The sequence below is a fragment of the Protobothrops mucrosquamatus genome, unplaced genomic scaffold (assembly GCF_001527695.2).
Source record: "Protobothrops mucrosquamatus isolate PMUCROS unplaced genomic scaffold, P.Mucros_1.0 scaffold1757, whole genome shotgun sequence".
NCBI classification, from domain to species: Eukaryota; Metazoa; Chordata; class Lepidosauria; order Squamata; family Viperidae; genus Protobothrops; species Protobothrops mucrosquamatus.
In genome coordinates, this window is record NW_015387897.1 from 10,970 (window position 1) to 28,280 (window position 17,311).

At 49.6% G+C, this 17,311-nt stretch overlaps 1 protein-coding gene across 1 annotated transcript in view; it reads right to left on the reverse strand.

Annotated features, from left to right (window-relative positions):
* The window catches only part of NOP53 (NOP53 ribosome biogenesis factor), an 11,966-nt gene extending 4,041 nt beyond the window's left edge, over nucleotides 1-7,925 (reverse strand). Inside the window, exons 1-8 of the mRNA XM_015823063.1 lie at nucleotides 7,699-7,925; nucleotides 6,230-6,294; nucleotides 4,426-4,510; nucleotides 2,870-3,072; nucleotides 1,783-1,853; nucleotides 1,615-1,710; nucleotides 1,328-1,432; nucleotides 8-127 (exon numbers count right to left, since the gene is read on the reverse strand). Of these exons, the coding sequence (XP_015678549.1) occupies nucleotides 8-127; nucleotides 1,328-1,432; nucleotides 1,615-1,710; nucleotides 1,783-1,853; nucleotides 2,870-3,072; nucleotides 4,426-4,510; nucleotides 6,230-6,294; nucleotides 7,699-7,925 (972 nt within the window). The remainder of the gene's footprint in view (nucleotides 1-7; nucleotides 128-1,327; nucleotides 1,433-1,614; nucleotides 1,711-1,782; nucleotides 1,854-2,869; nucleotides 3,073-4,425; nucleotides 4,511-6,229; nucleotides 6,295-7,698) is intronic.
* Nucleotides 7,926-17,311: the final 9,386 nt, after the last annotated feature.

Here is a 17,311-nt window from a genome sequence, read left to right on the forward strand (position 1 = left end):
AGAGAGGGGAGACTGCCTGGTGGGGGGCTGCCTGCGGGTCCTCCTCCTTCTGGGGCCTGTCCTGCCCTTCCTCGCCCTCCGATTCCTCTTCCATGAGGCCCTCGCATTGCTCCTGAAACACCGACTCCTGCGAAGAGGTCAGAAGGGGAGAAGCTGAAAGGGGAAGAAGCATCGGAGGGCAGGCCGTCCCGTCCCGTCAGAGTCTGGTCTCTGGGATTCGTGCTCCCAACAGATTCTCCACTCCGGTCCAACACTCAGTTGCAAAAAGCAGGAATCAGATCCTTCGCAAGCCTGCCCAGGAGTCCAAGGCCAGCCCAGGGGCAGGCAAGGGACCGGCAGGCGTATTATCATGGCGCCCAAAGCCAGACTGGCTTTAGCAAAGGGGAAGGAGAAGCATCCTATCGATTCCTGGGGATTTCCACCTTGAGACATCTTATTTAATTGCATACTTTGCCTTTATTGTTTTTATGCACAACTCCGTCTCTACGAAACTGAGAGGCAGTTTGGTCTGGTGGATAAGGCACCAGGCTAGAAATTGGGCATGAAAGCCGGCTGGGTGACTTTAGGCCAGGGGTAGGCAACCTTGGCTCTTTTATGACTGGTGGACTTCAACTCCCAGAATTCCTGAGCCAGCCATGCTGAGGGGAAAGGGAGAGGTTTCCATGCTGAGCCATGCTGGCTCAGGAATTCTGGGAGTTGAAGTCCACCAGTCATAAAGCGGCCAAGGCCTAGGCCAGGGGTAGGCAACCTTGGCTCTTTTATGACTAGTGGACTTCAACTCCCAGAATTCCTGAGCCAGCATGGGGGAACTATGGCCCCCTCATGACTCGTGGACTTCAACTCCCAGAATTCCTGAGCCAGCATGGCTCAGCTTGGAAACCTCTCCTTTTCCCCTCAGCACGGCTGGCTCAGGAATTCTGGGAGTTGAAGTCCACCAGTCATAAAAGAGCCAAGATTGCCTACCCCTGCTTTAGGCCAATCACCAGGAGACTGGGAGTTCCAGCCCCGCCTTAGCCATAGAAGCTGGATGTCTCTGGGCCAATCACCGGGAGGTGGCAAGTTCTAGTCCCGCCTTAAGCTTGAAAGCCACCTGGGTGACTTTGGGCCAGTCTCTCTCGGCCCAACCAACCTCACAGGACTGTTGTTGTCGGGAAAATAGGAGGAAACGATCGGAATTGTGACCCCAACTTTGGGAAAGTCCTTCCTCCAATCATTGTCATCTCCTCTAGGAATAATTCTGTTGCTATTTATCCCCAAGAAGGATTCAAGATGAAATTCAGCCCTTGTTAGGGACTGGGCCTCCTTGCATTTGGGCCTCGGCACTCACCTGGGTGGGGGCCTCCGCGGCGGTGGGGAAATTCAACTGGCGCTGCAGCCTCTCTGCTGCCTTCTGCCTCACCAGCTCCGCTTCGAAGGCCTGGAGGAGCAATGCCTTGGGGGCGGAGGGAGGGAGTGGGGCAAGAGAAGACGACACACCCAGTGAGTTCTTCACGCAGACCGCAGCAGACTTCCCACCTGGGACCCTGCAGGAAGCCCACCCCAATGGGTGGCTCGGGATTCTCAAGTGCCGGACGGGAGGGAAATAAACCCGCCGGCCTTCACTGTTGCCAATACCTGGTGAGACTGGAAGCTGGGATTGTAAGATCCACCCGGGGAGATGATCTCCATGGCTGGCAGCTCGGATGGGGTCTTCTTCAGCCTGTCCGGACGCTGGAGGGAACATCAGACTCAGAGCCTGCAGGCCACTTCCCACCTCCGCCACGGAACAGGCCCGGCCCTTACCTGCACAGGCTGCTTCTTGGTCTGCTCCAGGAAAAAGGCGTCCTGCCCAGCTAGAGCTTGATCAAACGGGTCTGATGGGAAGAAAAACGAGAGCCGGTTCGGTCTAGCATGGTGGTGGCGAACCTATGGCACGGGTGCCAGAGGTGGCACTCGGAGCCCTCTCTGTGGGCACATGTGCTGTTGCCCCAGCCTTGCCTTCCCCCGCGACCCCCTCCTCTCCAGCAGCCCCCCTGGAGGAGAGTCGCCCCCGGAGTGTGGCCCACATGGAGCAGCACAGCCAAGGACATGGCAGCCAGGCAGCGCAGACAAGACTCTGCTCTCACACCCCATCGTGCACAGTTGATGCTGTGGGCTACGGGCAGAGGGTGTGGCCGCCATGGCGCTGCTGGACTGCCTGGGCGATCTGCGGTGGGCCCTGGAGGTGGTGAGTGGCCCTGAGGGCAGGCGGGGCAGGGGGGGCAGAGCAGGGGCGAGGCCAGTTTTTGGGCAATCGGTCTCTAAAAGGTTCACCATCACTGGTCTAGCGGTTAAGGCACCAGGCTAGAAAGTGGAAGATGGTGAGTTCTAGCCCCGCCTTAGGCAGAAAAGGCAGCTGAGTGACTTTGGGCCAATCACCAGGAGACGGTGAGTTCTAGTCCCGCCTTAGGCAGAAAAGCCGACTGGATGACTTTGGGCCAATCACCAGGAGACGGTGAGTTCTAGTCCCGCCTTAGGCATAAAAGCCAGCCAAGTGATTTGGGCCAATTACCAGGAGACGGTGAGTTCTAGTCCCGCCTTAGGCAGAAAAGCCGGCTGGGTGACTTTGGGCCAATCACCAGGAGACGGTGAGTTCTAGTCCCGCCTTAGGCATAAAAGCCAGCCAAGTGATTTGGGCCAATTACCAGGAGATTGGGAATTCTAGTCCCGCCTTAGGCATAAAAGCCAGCTGGGTAACTTTGGGCCAATCACCAGGAGACGGGGAGTTCTAGTCCCACCTTAGGCATGAAAGCTGGCTGGGCAACTTTGGGCCAGTCAGAAATGTCTTTCATTTCGCTCCGATTTCAACGGACTTGAACTTGGGCTGTCAACTGAATATCCAAAGGCTTACTTGAATCTGCCCAAATGTCGTAGAACTCCCGAGAGGGATCGGTCCCACTGTCTGCTCCAACTATTTTGGCTTTTGGTGGGTTTTGTAACCTCTGCTGAAGGAGCCGTTCTTTTCGGGGCACCACCCCCTTTTCTGACAGCTTCTCCCAGAGTCGCTGCTTCCGTTTCAACTTCCGGCCATTGGGGACCTGATACGAAAGGATGCTGAGGAGGAGGAAGAGGAAGGCAAGGTTTAGGTCTGAGCCACAGCCTGGATAAATACACTCTGTCCAGGTATAGTTCAAAACAAGTTAGAATGGCACAGTTCACACCCAGCGCTAAGCCATCAATCACAGGACACAAACTGAAGTGGTTTCATGGTGCTGGATCAAAATCCTTTCCCTGCAGGCCGAAGGGTTTGAATGCTTGTTGCAACATCTTCTATTTGAAGAAGACGGCAACAATGGGGCCATTTCTTCAGACACAACTCCCAGAAGAATCTCAATTTTTGGAAGCAGGACTACGAGGAGCACTGTAAGTCCTCGACTTACAACAATCTAGAAGCAACAATCTACAATCAATCTACAACAATCTAGAGAAGCAACCTAGAACTAAGGAGAAACTTCCTGACAGTTAGAACAATTAACCAGTGGAACAACCTGCCTCCAGAAGCGGTGAATGCTCCAACACTGGAAGTTTTTAAGAAGAGACTGGACAGCCATTTATCCGAAATGGTATAGGGTTTCCTGCCTGAGCAGGGGGTTGGACTAGATGACCTTCAAGGTCCCTTCCAACTTTACTATTATTATTTAGTGATCATTCAAATTTACAACTGCACTGAAAAAAGGGAGTTATGACCATTGCAGCATCCACTGCAGTCACATGGTCAAAATTCCGACCCTTGGCCGCTGGTTCATAGTAATGACGGCCACAGCGTCACGTGATCCCCTTTTGCGACCGTCTGACAAGCAAAGTCAACGGGGAAATCCAGATTCACTTAGCCACCGTTTGACTTAACAACGGCAGTGATTCATTTAACAACTGTGGCAGGAAAGCTCGTAAAATGGGGGCAAAACTCAGTTAATAACTGCCTCACTTAGCAACATAAACTTTGGGCTCAAGCGTTGTCGTTGAGGACGATCTATAAAAAGACAGCATTTCAAAGACGATTCCAGGCAATCAAAATGGATTCCCTGAAAAGTCAGTTATACTGGAGAAATTTTGGAATCCGGGCAGACCACAAGGGACAGAGGGAAGAAGGGCGGCAATCTTCTAACCTAATAAAAACTCAGAAATGGAATCTGAATATTTCACAAGATGACAAACAAAAGGAACCAGGGGACTGGTTGTTTTCTTCAGTTTTTCACTTTTTCAGCAGCCCTGGATCACACTGAAGTTGCAAGGTGAAGAGGCCAACAAATCAATTAAAATAAGGACTCCTGTCTCTGCCCTATATTGTCCTTCCCCGAATCAAACATCCTGGGCCCCAAAACATGACAGACAAAGACCCTGAAAGGGAATGAAGATGCTGGCTTCCCCAGACCCATCTCACAATGAAAGACGGAGAGAAAACTCAACTTTTTGGGTGGAGGGACCTTGGAATCTGGCTGTAGGATCAAGTCAATCTTCAGAGGCTTCTCTTTGGCTGGTTTCTCTTTCTGACCTGGAACAAGAAGATAGGCAGGAAATGAACCCAGGAGCATAAATCAACACCGGGAGTGGTTAACAGCAAAGGTGAGGGCTGGGACTCTTGTAGTGGAACCACCTGATTAGATCTTTTTCCCTTACTGTGCTCTGCCTCCAAAGTCTCTTGTCAAAAACTCTACTTGCCAGTGGCACCGAAGGGAGTGGAAGCCAAGGAAAGCATCGCCATGTTTTCATTAAGAATATCATGGCCATTGTTAAAAACCTTAATTTTGAATTGCTTTAAAACGTTTCAGTGTTTGAATTGAAATATATTTTTTGAATTGTCAGCTGCCCAGAGTCATTGGTTGATTTCAACGCTGTTAACGTCGGATGTTTTTGCATTGACGACAAATGGAAATGTAGCCATCTTTTACCTTTTGCTTTTGGCGTTAGATGATGCTGGGAGGGGGGATGTGAACGAGACTCCAGCTAGACCAGTGTTTCTCAACCTTGACAATTTTAAGGCATGTGGACTTCAACTCCTAGAACTCCACAGCCAGCAATGCTGGCTGTGGAATTCTGGGAGTTGAAGTCCACATGCCTTAAAATTGTCAAGGTTGAGAAACACTGAGCTAGACATAACAACACTGGACCCAGTGTGAGAAACAAGGTTATTGTAACCAGAGCTGATAAGAAATTGGCGGGCTGGCTTCAAGCTAATTGGGGAATGTGATTTATGGCTGTTAATTGGAGAAGGGAATTGTACTTTGATACTATGTGCCAAAGGAGGGGAATTCAGTTTTTGGCTTCGATTATACCAATGTCGATGCTATGCTACTCAAAATAAAGATTCTTTAAGGTAAACAATGCCTTGAAGGTTTTAAAAGTTCCATCTGTCGGAACCATGACAGAGATGGGCAGCTGTAGAAATTGAATAAATAAATCCTGCACACCTCCATTTCCAAGGTGCCAGCTAAGGGACGGACAAGAAAACACCCCAGAGGGGAAGCGATCAGAATGGATCCCTGATCATTTCAAGGAAAGAGATTGCAGGAATAGCATAACCCACCAAAATGACGACTAGTCTTTTCCCTCAAGTCTAATTGACTTGTTCCCTCAGTTGAGTTCTACATTCTCATTTTTGAGGTTTTGTTGGACCTTAAAAAAAAAAAAACAAGACAGAAAGGAAAATCTACTCGTTTTGAGCTATGGGGCTGCAGAAGGCTCCGACGTATTCCCTGGACAGCAGAGGCGATTAACAAACACTGGAATGCATAACACCAGACAACGCAAAAATCACAAAACTGCGCCTCACTTAATTTGGTCATGTCACGAGGGGAAATTCATGGAGACAGCAATTACTGGTATGTTTGGAAGAGTTAGCGGTAAAAGGAAACCATGCCGCCAAAGAACAGGGTGGCTGGTTACCATCAAAAGCAGAGAAAAATTCAAAGTACTAATGCAAGACTAGAAGACGTGGAGAGGCCTGGCCCATTGCCAAGAGTCAGACACAACTGAATGGCTAACATCATCATAGAGTGAGGACAATTAACCAGTGGAACAACCTGCCTCCAGAAGCGGTGAATGCTCCAACATTGGAAGTTTTTAAGAAGAGACTGGACAGCCATTTGTCCGAAATGATATAGGGTTTCCTGCCTCAGCAGGGGGTTGGACTAGAAGACCTCCAAGGTCCCTGCCAGCTCTATTATCATTATTATTATTAATTATCATCATCATCACTGTTGCAACCTCTCACCTTGCTGTTTGGTGCTGGTATCTACGAAGAAGAGGCTTTCGTTTGGCTTTTCCGACACCGGTCCTCTGGGGAAAAAAATAAATATAAACAGTTCATGGTCTTTCATCAAGAGCTAACACATTCCTGGGTCTCAATAACAGAAGGCAGCCGGCCATCTTCTCCCCCACTGTAACACTGGGGGATCTTCTTCTTGAAACGCCCTCAGGACTTTCACAACCATGAACCCCTCCATTACAAGTAGTCCTCAACTTACAACAGTTTGTTTAGTGACTGTTCCAAAAAAAAGTGACTTAGGGCTGTTTTCACACTTACAACCATGGCAGCATTCCCCATCAAAATTCAGAGGCTTGGCCACCGACTCATATTTATGATGGTCGCAGCGTCCCGGGGTCACGTGACTCCCTTTGGCCACCTTCTGACAAGCAAAGTCAATGGGGGAAGCCAGGCTCACTTAACAACCAGGTTACTTATTGAACCACTGCGGTGATCCACTTAACCACAGTGGCAAGAAAGGTCGTAAAATGGGGCAAAATTCACCTCAAATGTCTCGCTTAGCAACAGGGCTCAATTGCGGCCGTTAAGTCGAGAACTGCGTATAATTCCAAAGCCGTTTTCATCGAGATCAACCAGGGGTGGGCAACCTTGGCTCTTTTATGACTGGTGGACTTCAACTCCCAGAATTCCTGAGGGGAAAGGGAGAGGTTGCCATGCTGGCTGAGGAATTCTGGGAGTTGAAGTCCACCCATCTCCGAGTGGCCAAGGTTGAGAAATACAGGCCTAGACCAGGGTAGGCAACCTTGGCTCTTTTATGGCTCGTGGATTTCAACTGCCAGGATTCCTGAGCCAGCCGTGCTGAGGGGAAAGGGAGAGGTTGCCATGCTGAGCCATGCTGGCTCAGGAATTCTGGGAGTTGAAGTCCATGAGTCATAAAAGAACCAAGGTTGCCTTCCCCTGGCCTAGGCCTGTATTTCTCAACCTTGGCCACTCGGAGATGGGTGGACTTCAACTCCCAGAATTCCTGAGCCAGCATGGCTCAGCATGGAAACCTCTCCCTTTCCACTCAGCATGGCTGGCTGAGGAATTCTGGGAGTTGAAGTCCACGAGTCATAAAAGAGCCCAGGTTGCCTACCCGATATAGGTTCTCCTGCTTGAGCAGGGGGTTGGACTAGATGACCTCCAAGGTCCTTTCCAACTTTATTATCATTATTATTATTACTTCCTGAGCCAGCCATGCTGGCTCAGGAATTCTGGGAGTTGAAGTCCACCAGTCATAAAAGAGCCAAGGTTCCCCACCCCTGGGTTAACCCTTCGCTCCCTGGGGTCGCGGGCGCCCGCGCATGCTCAGAAGCACATCCTCGCGGCTGCCTTTTCCTATGCCGGCTCTCAGGGGTAGACTGCCTCCGAACCCGGAGGCTCCATTTCTCCCCCATGCCTCCCACAGGCCCTCCCTCGGCCCCGCCGCGCCTCACCCCAAGTGCCGCAGCTCCGAGGCCCGCTCTTCCAGCCAGTCCCCGAGCTCCCGGCCCAGCTCGGCCTCGGGGCCCCGCCAGCGCTTCCAGCCCTTCTTGCGGTTCCGGGCGCCCCGGCCGCCCACCCGCCGCGAGGGGAGCCGGCTGGGGTCCCGCGAACTGACGCTGAAGCCCAGGAAGGAGGAAGAAGCGGCCGCCGCCTCAGGAGCAGCGCCCGGCGCCGCCATCTTGCGCCACGAGAAAGCGAGAGAGGGGATGACAGAGAACCGGAAGAGCGGGGGAAAGAGCGCCGCCCTCCCGAACGAGGAAGGGGGAAGACGGCTTCCGGTGGTGGACGGCGCCATTTGCGTGGAGGAGATAGGCATTAAACCACATTAAACCACAAAGAGACAAGAGGGGCGGGGGGAAATGCATAAAGCTTAAACTTCCGGCACTGCGTTGAATGCAGTTGCAGCTGCGCTCCAGCCCCGCTGCTCCTTGGTGCCTTCCAGTTGTCTCTTGGACTATAGCTCTTCTCCAGAATGATGGGCGTTGTAGTCCAGCTGGCTGGGGGATTCCGGGAGTCCAAGTCCACCCATCTTAAAGAAGTGGCTAAGATTGAGAATTCCTGGCAAATAGATGGGGAAGAAATGGAGGTAGTGACAGATTTTATCTTCCTGGGCTCCAAGATCGCCACAGATGGGGACTGCAGCCAAGAAATTAAAAGAGGCTTGCTCCTGGGGAGGAAAGCTGTGGCAAATGTAGACAGCATACTAAAAAGCAGAGACATCCCCCTGCCAACAAAAGTGTGTATAGTCAAGGCCATGGTTTTCACAGTTGCAATGTATGGATGTGAAAGTTGGACCATAAGAAAGGCTGAGCAACAAAGAATGGAGGCCTTTGAATTATGGTGCTGGAGAAGACTCCTGCGAGTTCCTTGGATTGCAAGGCGATCAAACCGGTCAGTCCTAGAAGTGATCAACCCCGACTGCTCTTTAGAAGGCCAGATCCTGAAGTTGAAACTCAAATACTTTGGCCACCTAATGAGAAGGAAGGACTCACTGGAGAAGGGCTTAATGCTGGGAAAGATCGAGGGCAAGAGAAGAAGGGGACGACAGAGAAGGAGGTGGCTGGATGGAGTCACTGAAGCAGGAGGCGTGAACTTAAATGGACTCCAGAAGATGGTAGAGGACAGGAAGACCTAGAGGAACGTTGTCCATGGGGTCGCGATGGGTCAGACACAACTTCAACAACAACAAGATTGAGAAACAGTGGTCCAGAAGGACAGGCTCAACAGGAATAGTGAAGAGAAGAGCATCACAGGATGACAGTTAGACCAGATGGGATGGGATGGGATGGGTGTCCCAAAGATTTCAACTGGACTTTATTTGAAGATGTTTCGCTTCTCATCCAAGAAGCTTCTTCAGCTCTGACTGGAGGGCAACGAATGGAAGGATTTGTATTCCTTGTAGACAGCTGGTCATTTGCAGTCTTTTAGAGAGTTGTTGAGGCCACATGGAGGTTTGTCTGTGTCCGCTGGTTTGAAAGAGGGGTCAAAGAGGCCATCTGTGTCAAAACTGAACAGGCCTCTCTCAACAGGTGGGGGGGGATGCAACATCCTCTATCTCCAGTCTACAACACAGTCCTTCCAGCAGCTCCAAGAAGGCTCCACACCCATTTGCACCACTCCGATGATCCTGAATACCCAGACAAGCCTCCAAGTGGCCTCAACGACCCTCTAAAAAAAGGCAAATGACCAGCTGTCTGCAAGGAGTATAAATCCTTCTGTTCCCCGCCATCCAGTCAGAGCCGAAGAAGCTTCTTGTGGTCGAGAAGCGAAACGTCTTCAAAGGAAAACAAGAAAGTCCAGTTGCCTCTTGAAAAAAGCATCTTTGGGACAACCAAGACCTAGAGGAATGAGCCTCCCCATAGATGGGGTGGGTGAGACTTTCCGAATCTAATCCATGACACAAACATATAAGGAACGGTTGCTGGAATTGGGTATGTCTAGTTTAACGAACAGAAGGATGAGGGGGGACATGATAGCAGTCTTCCAGTATCTCAGGGGCTGCCACAAAGAAGAGGGAGTCAAGCTCTTCTCCCAAGCGCCTGAAGGCAGGACAAGAAGCAACGGGTGGAAACTGATCAAGGAGAGAAGCAACCCGGAACTAAGGAGAAACTTCCTGACAGTTAGAACAATTAACCAGTGGAACAACCTGCCTCCAGAAGCGGTGAATGCTCCAACACTGGAAGTTTTTAAGAAGAGACTGGACAGCCATTTGTCTGAAATGGTGTAGGGTTTCCTGCCTGAGCAGGGGGTTGGACTAGATGACCTCCAAGGTCCCTTCCAACTTTATTATTATTATTATTTATTATTATTATTATTATTATTATTATTATTATTATTATTATTATTAAAAGCCCCCAAGGAATGAATGTCTGTCCTTGCTCTGGAAATTTGGGTGCAGAGGACAGCCAAACCCCGGGGGATAATCAGTTCTGTGTACAGCCACTAGGGGGCAGGCCGACCCCAGCGCTTTGGAGCTGCACTGGGTCGGAGCTGGGTGTGGCTGAGGAAGGCAGAGAAAATATTTGTCTGTTTTTCTAGCTCCGGACTCAGCCCGTTTTTTCAGAAGGCACAGGAGGACTGGTGGGGTGGGGGAATGTTTCCTATGGGTCATTTGGTCCCACTTGGTTAAGTCAAAAATCATCTTGGCAGCGTCCAAAACAACAACAACAACAACAATAATAATAATAATGCGTGCCCTGGCTTTTAATAGGGCTTAAAAGCTGAAGGAGTCTGGTGGCACCTTTCCCAACAAACTTTGAGGAAAGAGCAGTCGCTCTTGTCAACGGCAGCTGACTTCCCCTGAGGCTTGGAGGGGCAGACTGAGGTGGGATTGAAATTGGGGTGAGCCGGAGGGGGGCGAAAAGGTGGGGAAGACGGGTTAGGCAAGCCGTTGGTGGGTTCCACGAGAGCCAGATTGCAGGCAACCGTTTCACACTGTGCAGCGGATGGCTGCGGAATTTGGGAAGTTGAAGTCCAAACATCTGAAAGTTGTCAAGATTGAGAAACGCTGGCCTAGAATTAGGCTTAGGTCAACCATGAACTCATAGAGCAAAATGGACATGGCCAACAAATTCGGAGTGCTTGGGTATGGTTAGGAGGGCACTGACTTTTCTAGCCTGACCTATCTATGTTTCCTGGTAAAATGCATGGGAAAATCCCATTGGAGGAAAATTCCACTAGACCAATCCTTCCTTCCTTCCTTCCTTCCTTCCTTCCTTCCTTCCTTCTCATTCCCATCTCCTTCCTTCCTTCTNCTTTCTTTCTTTCTTTCTTTTTTTCTTTCTTTCTTTCTTCTTTCTTTCTTTCTTTCTTTCTTTCTTTCTTTCTTTCTTTCTTTCTTCCTTCCTTCCTTCCTTCCTTCCTTCCTTCCTTCCTTCCTTCCTTCTTTCTTTCTTTCTTTCTTTCTTTCTTTCTTTCTTTCTTTCAAGGAAAATCTGAAAGACACAAGGGAAACAGGAAAGCACCAGATGTTTCATTTTGTGCTTTTCCCATCCCCGCTCCGTCCCGTCGTGCGCATAGGGGGGCAAAAGCTGCAGGAAAGAGGCTGGCACAATCTGATTCTGTTCCTAACCCCAAACGCAAACCTTTGGGCATTGCAGACCCATCAGGAAGGAACGGCAGAAACGCGCACAGCAAAGGGATATCCTGCATTCAGTTGGAGGGATTGACACACTGCAAACCACCTCTGTATTTTCCAGGCATCCGTGGGGGAAACACACCCAACGCTTTCCAAAGATGCTGGAGTGTTTCTCTGTCAAGCTCTGCGCCTACAGATCTGCTCTTCCTTAGCCCATTGTATGCCGTGTTCTCATTCCTCATCATCGGAGTGTTTAAACTAAAGCAACAACATCCTCAACATCCGTAAGACCATAACTCCCATTTCCCTTCAGACAAGCACGGCAGAGCATTCTGGTTTCTTGCCGATATATATTTCGCAAGGCTGCAGCTTTTTTTAAAAAAAATGCTGGGAATGTTGGGCTTTCCTCCTGCGTTTCAGACCTTGAATAGCTCAAACCCTGCCAAGGCCAGGCCTTGGAATCAGCTGAAAATCATGCCCAAAGGCTTTCCACCATCACCGGAAAAGGGGGGAATTTAAGCATTGTCCTATTATTTCTCCCCCCATGCTTCCCAGGCCTGAGTTTTGCCCCCATGCCCGTGATTGGAACAGCCAAGGAACGCCTGTTTTTTTTTCCAGCTGAGAAAAGAATGCAACATTTTTCCTTTGGACAGCCTGGGAGAGCCTGGCAGGAGCTCAGGCCCTGCTGACTCACAGGCTGGGGCTCCGGGGCTGCACCCAGCCAGACCGAACCCAACATTTCCAACCCAACATTCCTCCTGTAGCCTGTCAGACGGGGTATAACACAGCACAGGTAGTCCTCGGCTTACCACAGTTCATTTAGTGACCGTTCAAAGGGACAATGGCCCTAAAATAAAAGTGACCGTTGACCATTTTCCACGCTTATGACCGTTGCAGCATCCCCCCCCCACGGTCACGGGATCAAACTTCGGACGCTTGACTCGTATTTATGACGGTTGCAGCGTCCTGGGCTCATGGGATCACTTTTGGCCCCCTTCTTGGAAGAAAAATCAATGGGGAAGCCGGATTTCTTTAGCAACCGTGTTCCTCATTTAAGAACGGCCGTGAGTCACTTAACGATGGTGGCAAATAAAGTCGTCAAATGGGGCAACGTTCAGTTAACAGCAGAAATTGTGAGCTCAGTTGTGGCCGTAAATGGAGGACTACCTGTGTAAGGCCTTGGATGGGGGAAGGGGTGGGACTAGAGGACCTCTAAGGACCCTTCCTGCCTTGGATTCTATGAAAAACAGGCTGGAAAAAAGTCCAGGTTGTGATGTCACATTGGCCTCCCCTGGCAGAGTCTGGTCTGTGCTGCCACCTAGTGGTCATCTGGATTCTTGAAGGCCATACTGTATATATATAGCAGGGGTCCTCAACCTTGACCTCTTGTAAGACTTGTGGACTTCAACTCCCAGAATTCCTCAGCCATCTCATTGCTATATCCACCTTTGATGTGCTAGATCAGTGGTTCTCAACCTGTGGGTCGCGACCCCATTTGGGGTCGATCGACCATTTCATGGGTGTCGCCATGCAAGGCTGTCCGCCATTTTTTTTGTCCACCATTTTTTCCCCCTTTTCCGGCGGGTGCCTTACCTCCCTTGGGCTGGGCCAGCTGGTGGTCGGCCTGCTCCGTCTCTGCCGCTTGCCAGCTACGCCTCGGCCGGCGCAGGGGGCGGAACCACGCATGCGTGGCGCTCCCTGGCAGGGAAAGTCCTCGACTTACGACCTGTTGGGTAGTCCTCGACTTACGACCGGTTTAGTCCTCGACTTACGACCGGTTTAGTCCTCGACTTACAACCAGTTGGGGTCGCGGCATTAAAAAGGTTGAGAACCACTGTGCTAGATCCACCTTTGATGGGGGCTCTGGAAAAGGCACATGGTTTTTTTCCAAGCCAAATTAGGACCCTCGATCTCCTAGATCAGGAATAGGCAACCTTGGCTCTTTTATGACTGGTGGACTTCAACTCCCAGAATTCCTGAGCCAGCATGGCTCAGCATGGAAACCTCTCCCTTTCCCCTCAGCACGGCTGGCTCAGGAATTCTGGGAGTTGAAGTCCACGAGTCATAAAAGAGCCAAGGTTGCCTACCCCTGTCCTAGATGGTGGTGTGTTTTTTTTTCCAACCACAGCTGGGATGTTATTTGTGCAAAGCATGGCTTGGGTGCTACTTTAGGTGCCTTTGCACCTAAAGTAGGTAACTCCTAGACCGGGGTAACTCAACCGTGTCAACTTTAAGACGGGTGGACTTCGACGCCCAGAATCCCCCAGCCTTTTTCGGTGAAGCCTGTTTTCCGGACAGTGAGAACAATATACATCAGTGGAATGGCTTGCCTCCAGAAGTCGGAGGTTATTCAGAAGAGATTGGACCGCCGTTTGTCTGAAATGGCTTAGGGTCTCCTGCTTGAGCGGAGGGTTGGACTAGAAGACCTCCAAGGTCCCTTCTTTTATTCCGTTGAGACAGCCACCCCATATCTGCGCAAAGCAATCCACAGTGAACAGCCAGGCATGGTTCAGATCGGTAAATACGATATTTATTCCAACGGAAGTCTTCCTACAATAACAGAGCCGTGTCGTGGGAACCGCTCGTGTGGCTCCTGAGTTCCGGACTCTCAGCCAAAGGTGGTTATTAAGCCAGAGATCCTGACTGTCCCCATTCCTGCCCCCCCCAAATGGGATGAAGTCTTCTCAGCATCCATAGGGGAACTACCCTCTCCTTCCTCACAATGGTGGGATTTAGCCGGTTCGCACCACTTCGGCAGAACCGGTCATTAATTTTTTGTGGCCCAGGCCCAGAACGGACTTCCGGGAGCGACATCCACGCAGAGAACCGGTTGTTCCCCTATTTGAATCCCACCACTGCTTCCTCAGCATCCCAGTGAGTGGGTCAACTCTGTGCAAACGAAGGGGGTGTGGATCTGGGTCCCCCCTCTTTGGAAGTGGGAGGGACGCGCTCCGCAGGTGCAGAATAGGATGTTGTTGGGCCTTTGGGGAGAGCAGAAGGACCCAGCCAAGACTAAATAAACAAACAACAACAAAATACAAGTAGTTTTCGACGTATGACCGTTTGTTTTGCAACCATTTAGAAAAAAATGACTTACGACCGGTCCTCGCAGTTATGACTGTTGCAGCATCTTCGCGGTTCAGATGATTCAACTTTGGGGGCTGGGCAACCCATCTTTGTGATCATTGCAGCCTTCCAGGATCCTGGGAACTTCCCAGCCAGCTTCCCACAAGCACAATCAACGGGAGAAGCCAAATTCGCTTAATGAAATACAAGATTCACTTAACGACTGGAAGAATTCTTTTAATAACTGTGGCAAAAAGGCGGTAAAATCAGGCGTGGGTCGTTTAACGACTGCCTTGCTTTTCGCCATGGAAACTCTGCTCCCCCCCATTGTGGTCGTAAGCTGAAGGCTACTTGTATTTATGTTTTAAATTTGCATCGTTGTTCTGGTTGCGTACTTTGGGAGGTGGGTCTTGGTGATAAGATGGGACCCAGGCCTGTGCAGTGGATTAAGGGAGTTTACAGGAATTTTTTAAAAAAACAAGAACTCAAAAGCGGTGCCACGACACTGAATCTCTCCACCCAGGATCCATTTTTGTTCCTTTAGTTCTGCTCATGGAAAAAATGTCCCCAGACTCTCGCCAACAGCCTCAAGTCATCCCTAGGACATCTTCCAAGCGAGATAGGTAGATTAAAACAAAAATGTGTTACAGGTAACAAAATAATAATAATAGCATGCATGCTGTTTTTGCTGTAGCAATACATTATAGAAATGGATGGGTGAATGGGGAAAGGAAGCAGATCAAATGTGAGAGATTTAACTACAGGGGGAAAAAAGTTTAAAAAAAAACAAGTATGGATGGAATAAATGGAAGTTTGGATGCTGCCTTATCTTCGTGGCAGCCGGAAGCTGAATCAAACCTTTGTTTTACTAATAAAGCCAATGTGGGGCTGGATACCTTTGTGTGCCTCTGTTAACATTAAGTTTGCAAGTTGCATGAGAATCTGATCGCTTATTTTCACTTCTCTGAAAGCAAGTGGCTAGATCTCAACACTGGAGAGAAACGGTTGGAAGTGTGCTTAAGTCTTTTTTCACTGCCAGCCTGCCTTTTAACATTTTTGTCTCCTTGATCAGAACAGCTAAAAAGCTATTATGCCAGGGGAAGAAAATGCATACAAATACATGTAAGCGGTATCTGAAACTGAGACTGTCTCTAAATCTTGTTCCAACATCCTTTAGCCCAGTGTTTCTCAACCTGGCTGTGGAATTCTGGGAGTTGAAGTCCACATGTCTTAAAATGGTCAAGGTTGAGAAACACTGCTATAGCCTATATATATATATATGGATTTTTTTCTTAGCCTTTTTTTTTTTAAATAGAAAGCTTGAGTTTGGTAATATTTCTCTCTACTCAGTCCTAATTCTAAATAGGTTATTTGTACACACTGCAATATATCCCAATGGCTCAACGGAGTATTTCAAAAGGCCCCCCCCCCAACAATATTTAGACCGTCGGGACAGTCGATCTCTCAATACCAGAAATGAGTCTAAAGCGAGTGGCCGTTAAAAACCCCACGTTATTTCAAGAGTCTAGTGTTGAAAGCTCATCCATCCACAATTTAAGGGTCTTCTGCCCAGTATGGTAAGATTCCCAGATGGGATTCCTCAAAATGCACAGTCCTCCAGGGAATCCCAGGGTGTTGCCATCAACTTCAGAAAGAGACACCAAGAACACACACCTTGGCTTCTTTGCTCCACAGGTCTCCAGGTTGTTGTTGCTTTTTACTGTTAGACACATTTGTGATTGAGATGTCTTTTGTAGAGACAGAATTCCCAGGATTCTTGGAGTGACGCCGGAATAGTGATGCTGGTAATTAAGCTCAATGTCCTAGTTTGGTACAATCCTCACCCAGGCCTGAAGAAGCATCTTGGGTAGCCCAAGGGGCAAGACATTTTCATCCTCCTGGATGGTCCCAGTGAGAGTTCTGCAAAGGATGCAGGAGGACAAAACGAAGAGAGTTATCCTCAACGCCAAATGGAGCTCTCCAGTTGGGTCAAGCACCAAAGGATAGCTCCTTTCCACGGTCCTTCAGAAGGGATTAGTGCAGGGGTGTCGAACTCGCGACGTCACGGGACGTGTCGCGACTTTTTTTTTTGCCGTTGCCGGCAATGGGGTGGGCGCGGATTCGCTATATGATGCATCTGGCCCGTGGGCTGGCAGTTTGATACCCCTGGATTAGTGTTTTTCTTGATTAGTGAGTCAGCTGAATGGCATCCCTCTTGCGAGACCGGATGCCGTGGTTTCGCCTCTGAATGTTAAAAGCCACTTGGCTTTTGGAAGGAAAGTCCAACTTGGTGTGAGGTTAAGAGTGTGGATGCAAAGGCAGCACATCGTTCTGGTTTTGGCTAGGCAGCTTTGAGCGGCTCAAGCTTCCCACGGCTATGGCGTTAAAGAAAAATCTACACATTATTTGCATTTAGCTTTAAACGCCCTGGTGTGTGGTTGAGAGGCAGCTGTGACTTGCCCCAAAGGTTGGCTTCTAGCCAATACTGAGAAATGTCAGGATCTCTCTACTGCTGATGTATCCTGCAAGTGAAGTTCAGACTTCACATCCGTGGCTTCCTCGCTGGATAAAGATCCCTGGGGGACATGCCCTTCCTGCTTTTTCTTCCAACCAAGGACCTGGTTCTCGTTTTTCTTCCTGCCCAACTTCCTCTCGTCTCTTTCTGCCCTTTTTTTTCTTTCTTCTTCTCCTTGAAAGCTACTGCTGATTTTTTTGAGATGGACCTTCCTTCAACTCCCCCTAGCCCAGCGATGAGCTTGTCCCCTGCAACGTAAGATGGATTGTCCTGGATCCCAAGGGCCATGTCTTCTCCTTGGCCAACTCCCGAGAAAAAAAAAGGGGAAAGGTCACTTGATCTCCAGAAGAAGTCCTTACGGTCTCCTCCCATGAATGCTGCAACACAGCAGCATTTTAGAGTTGGA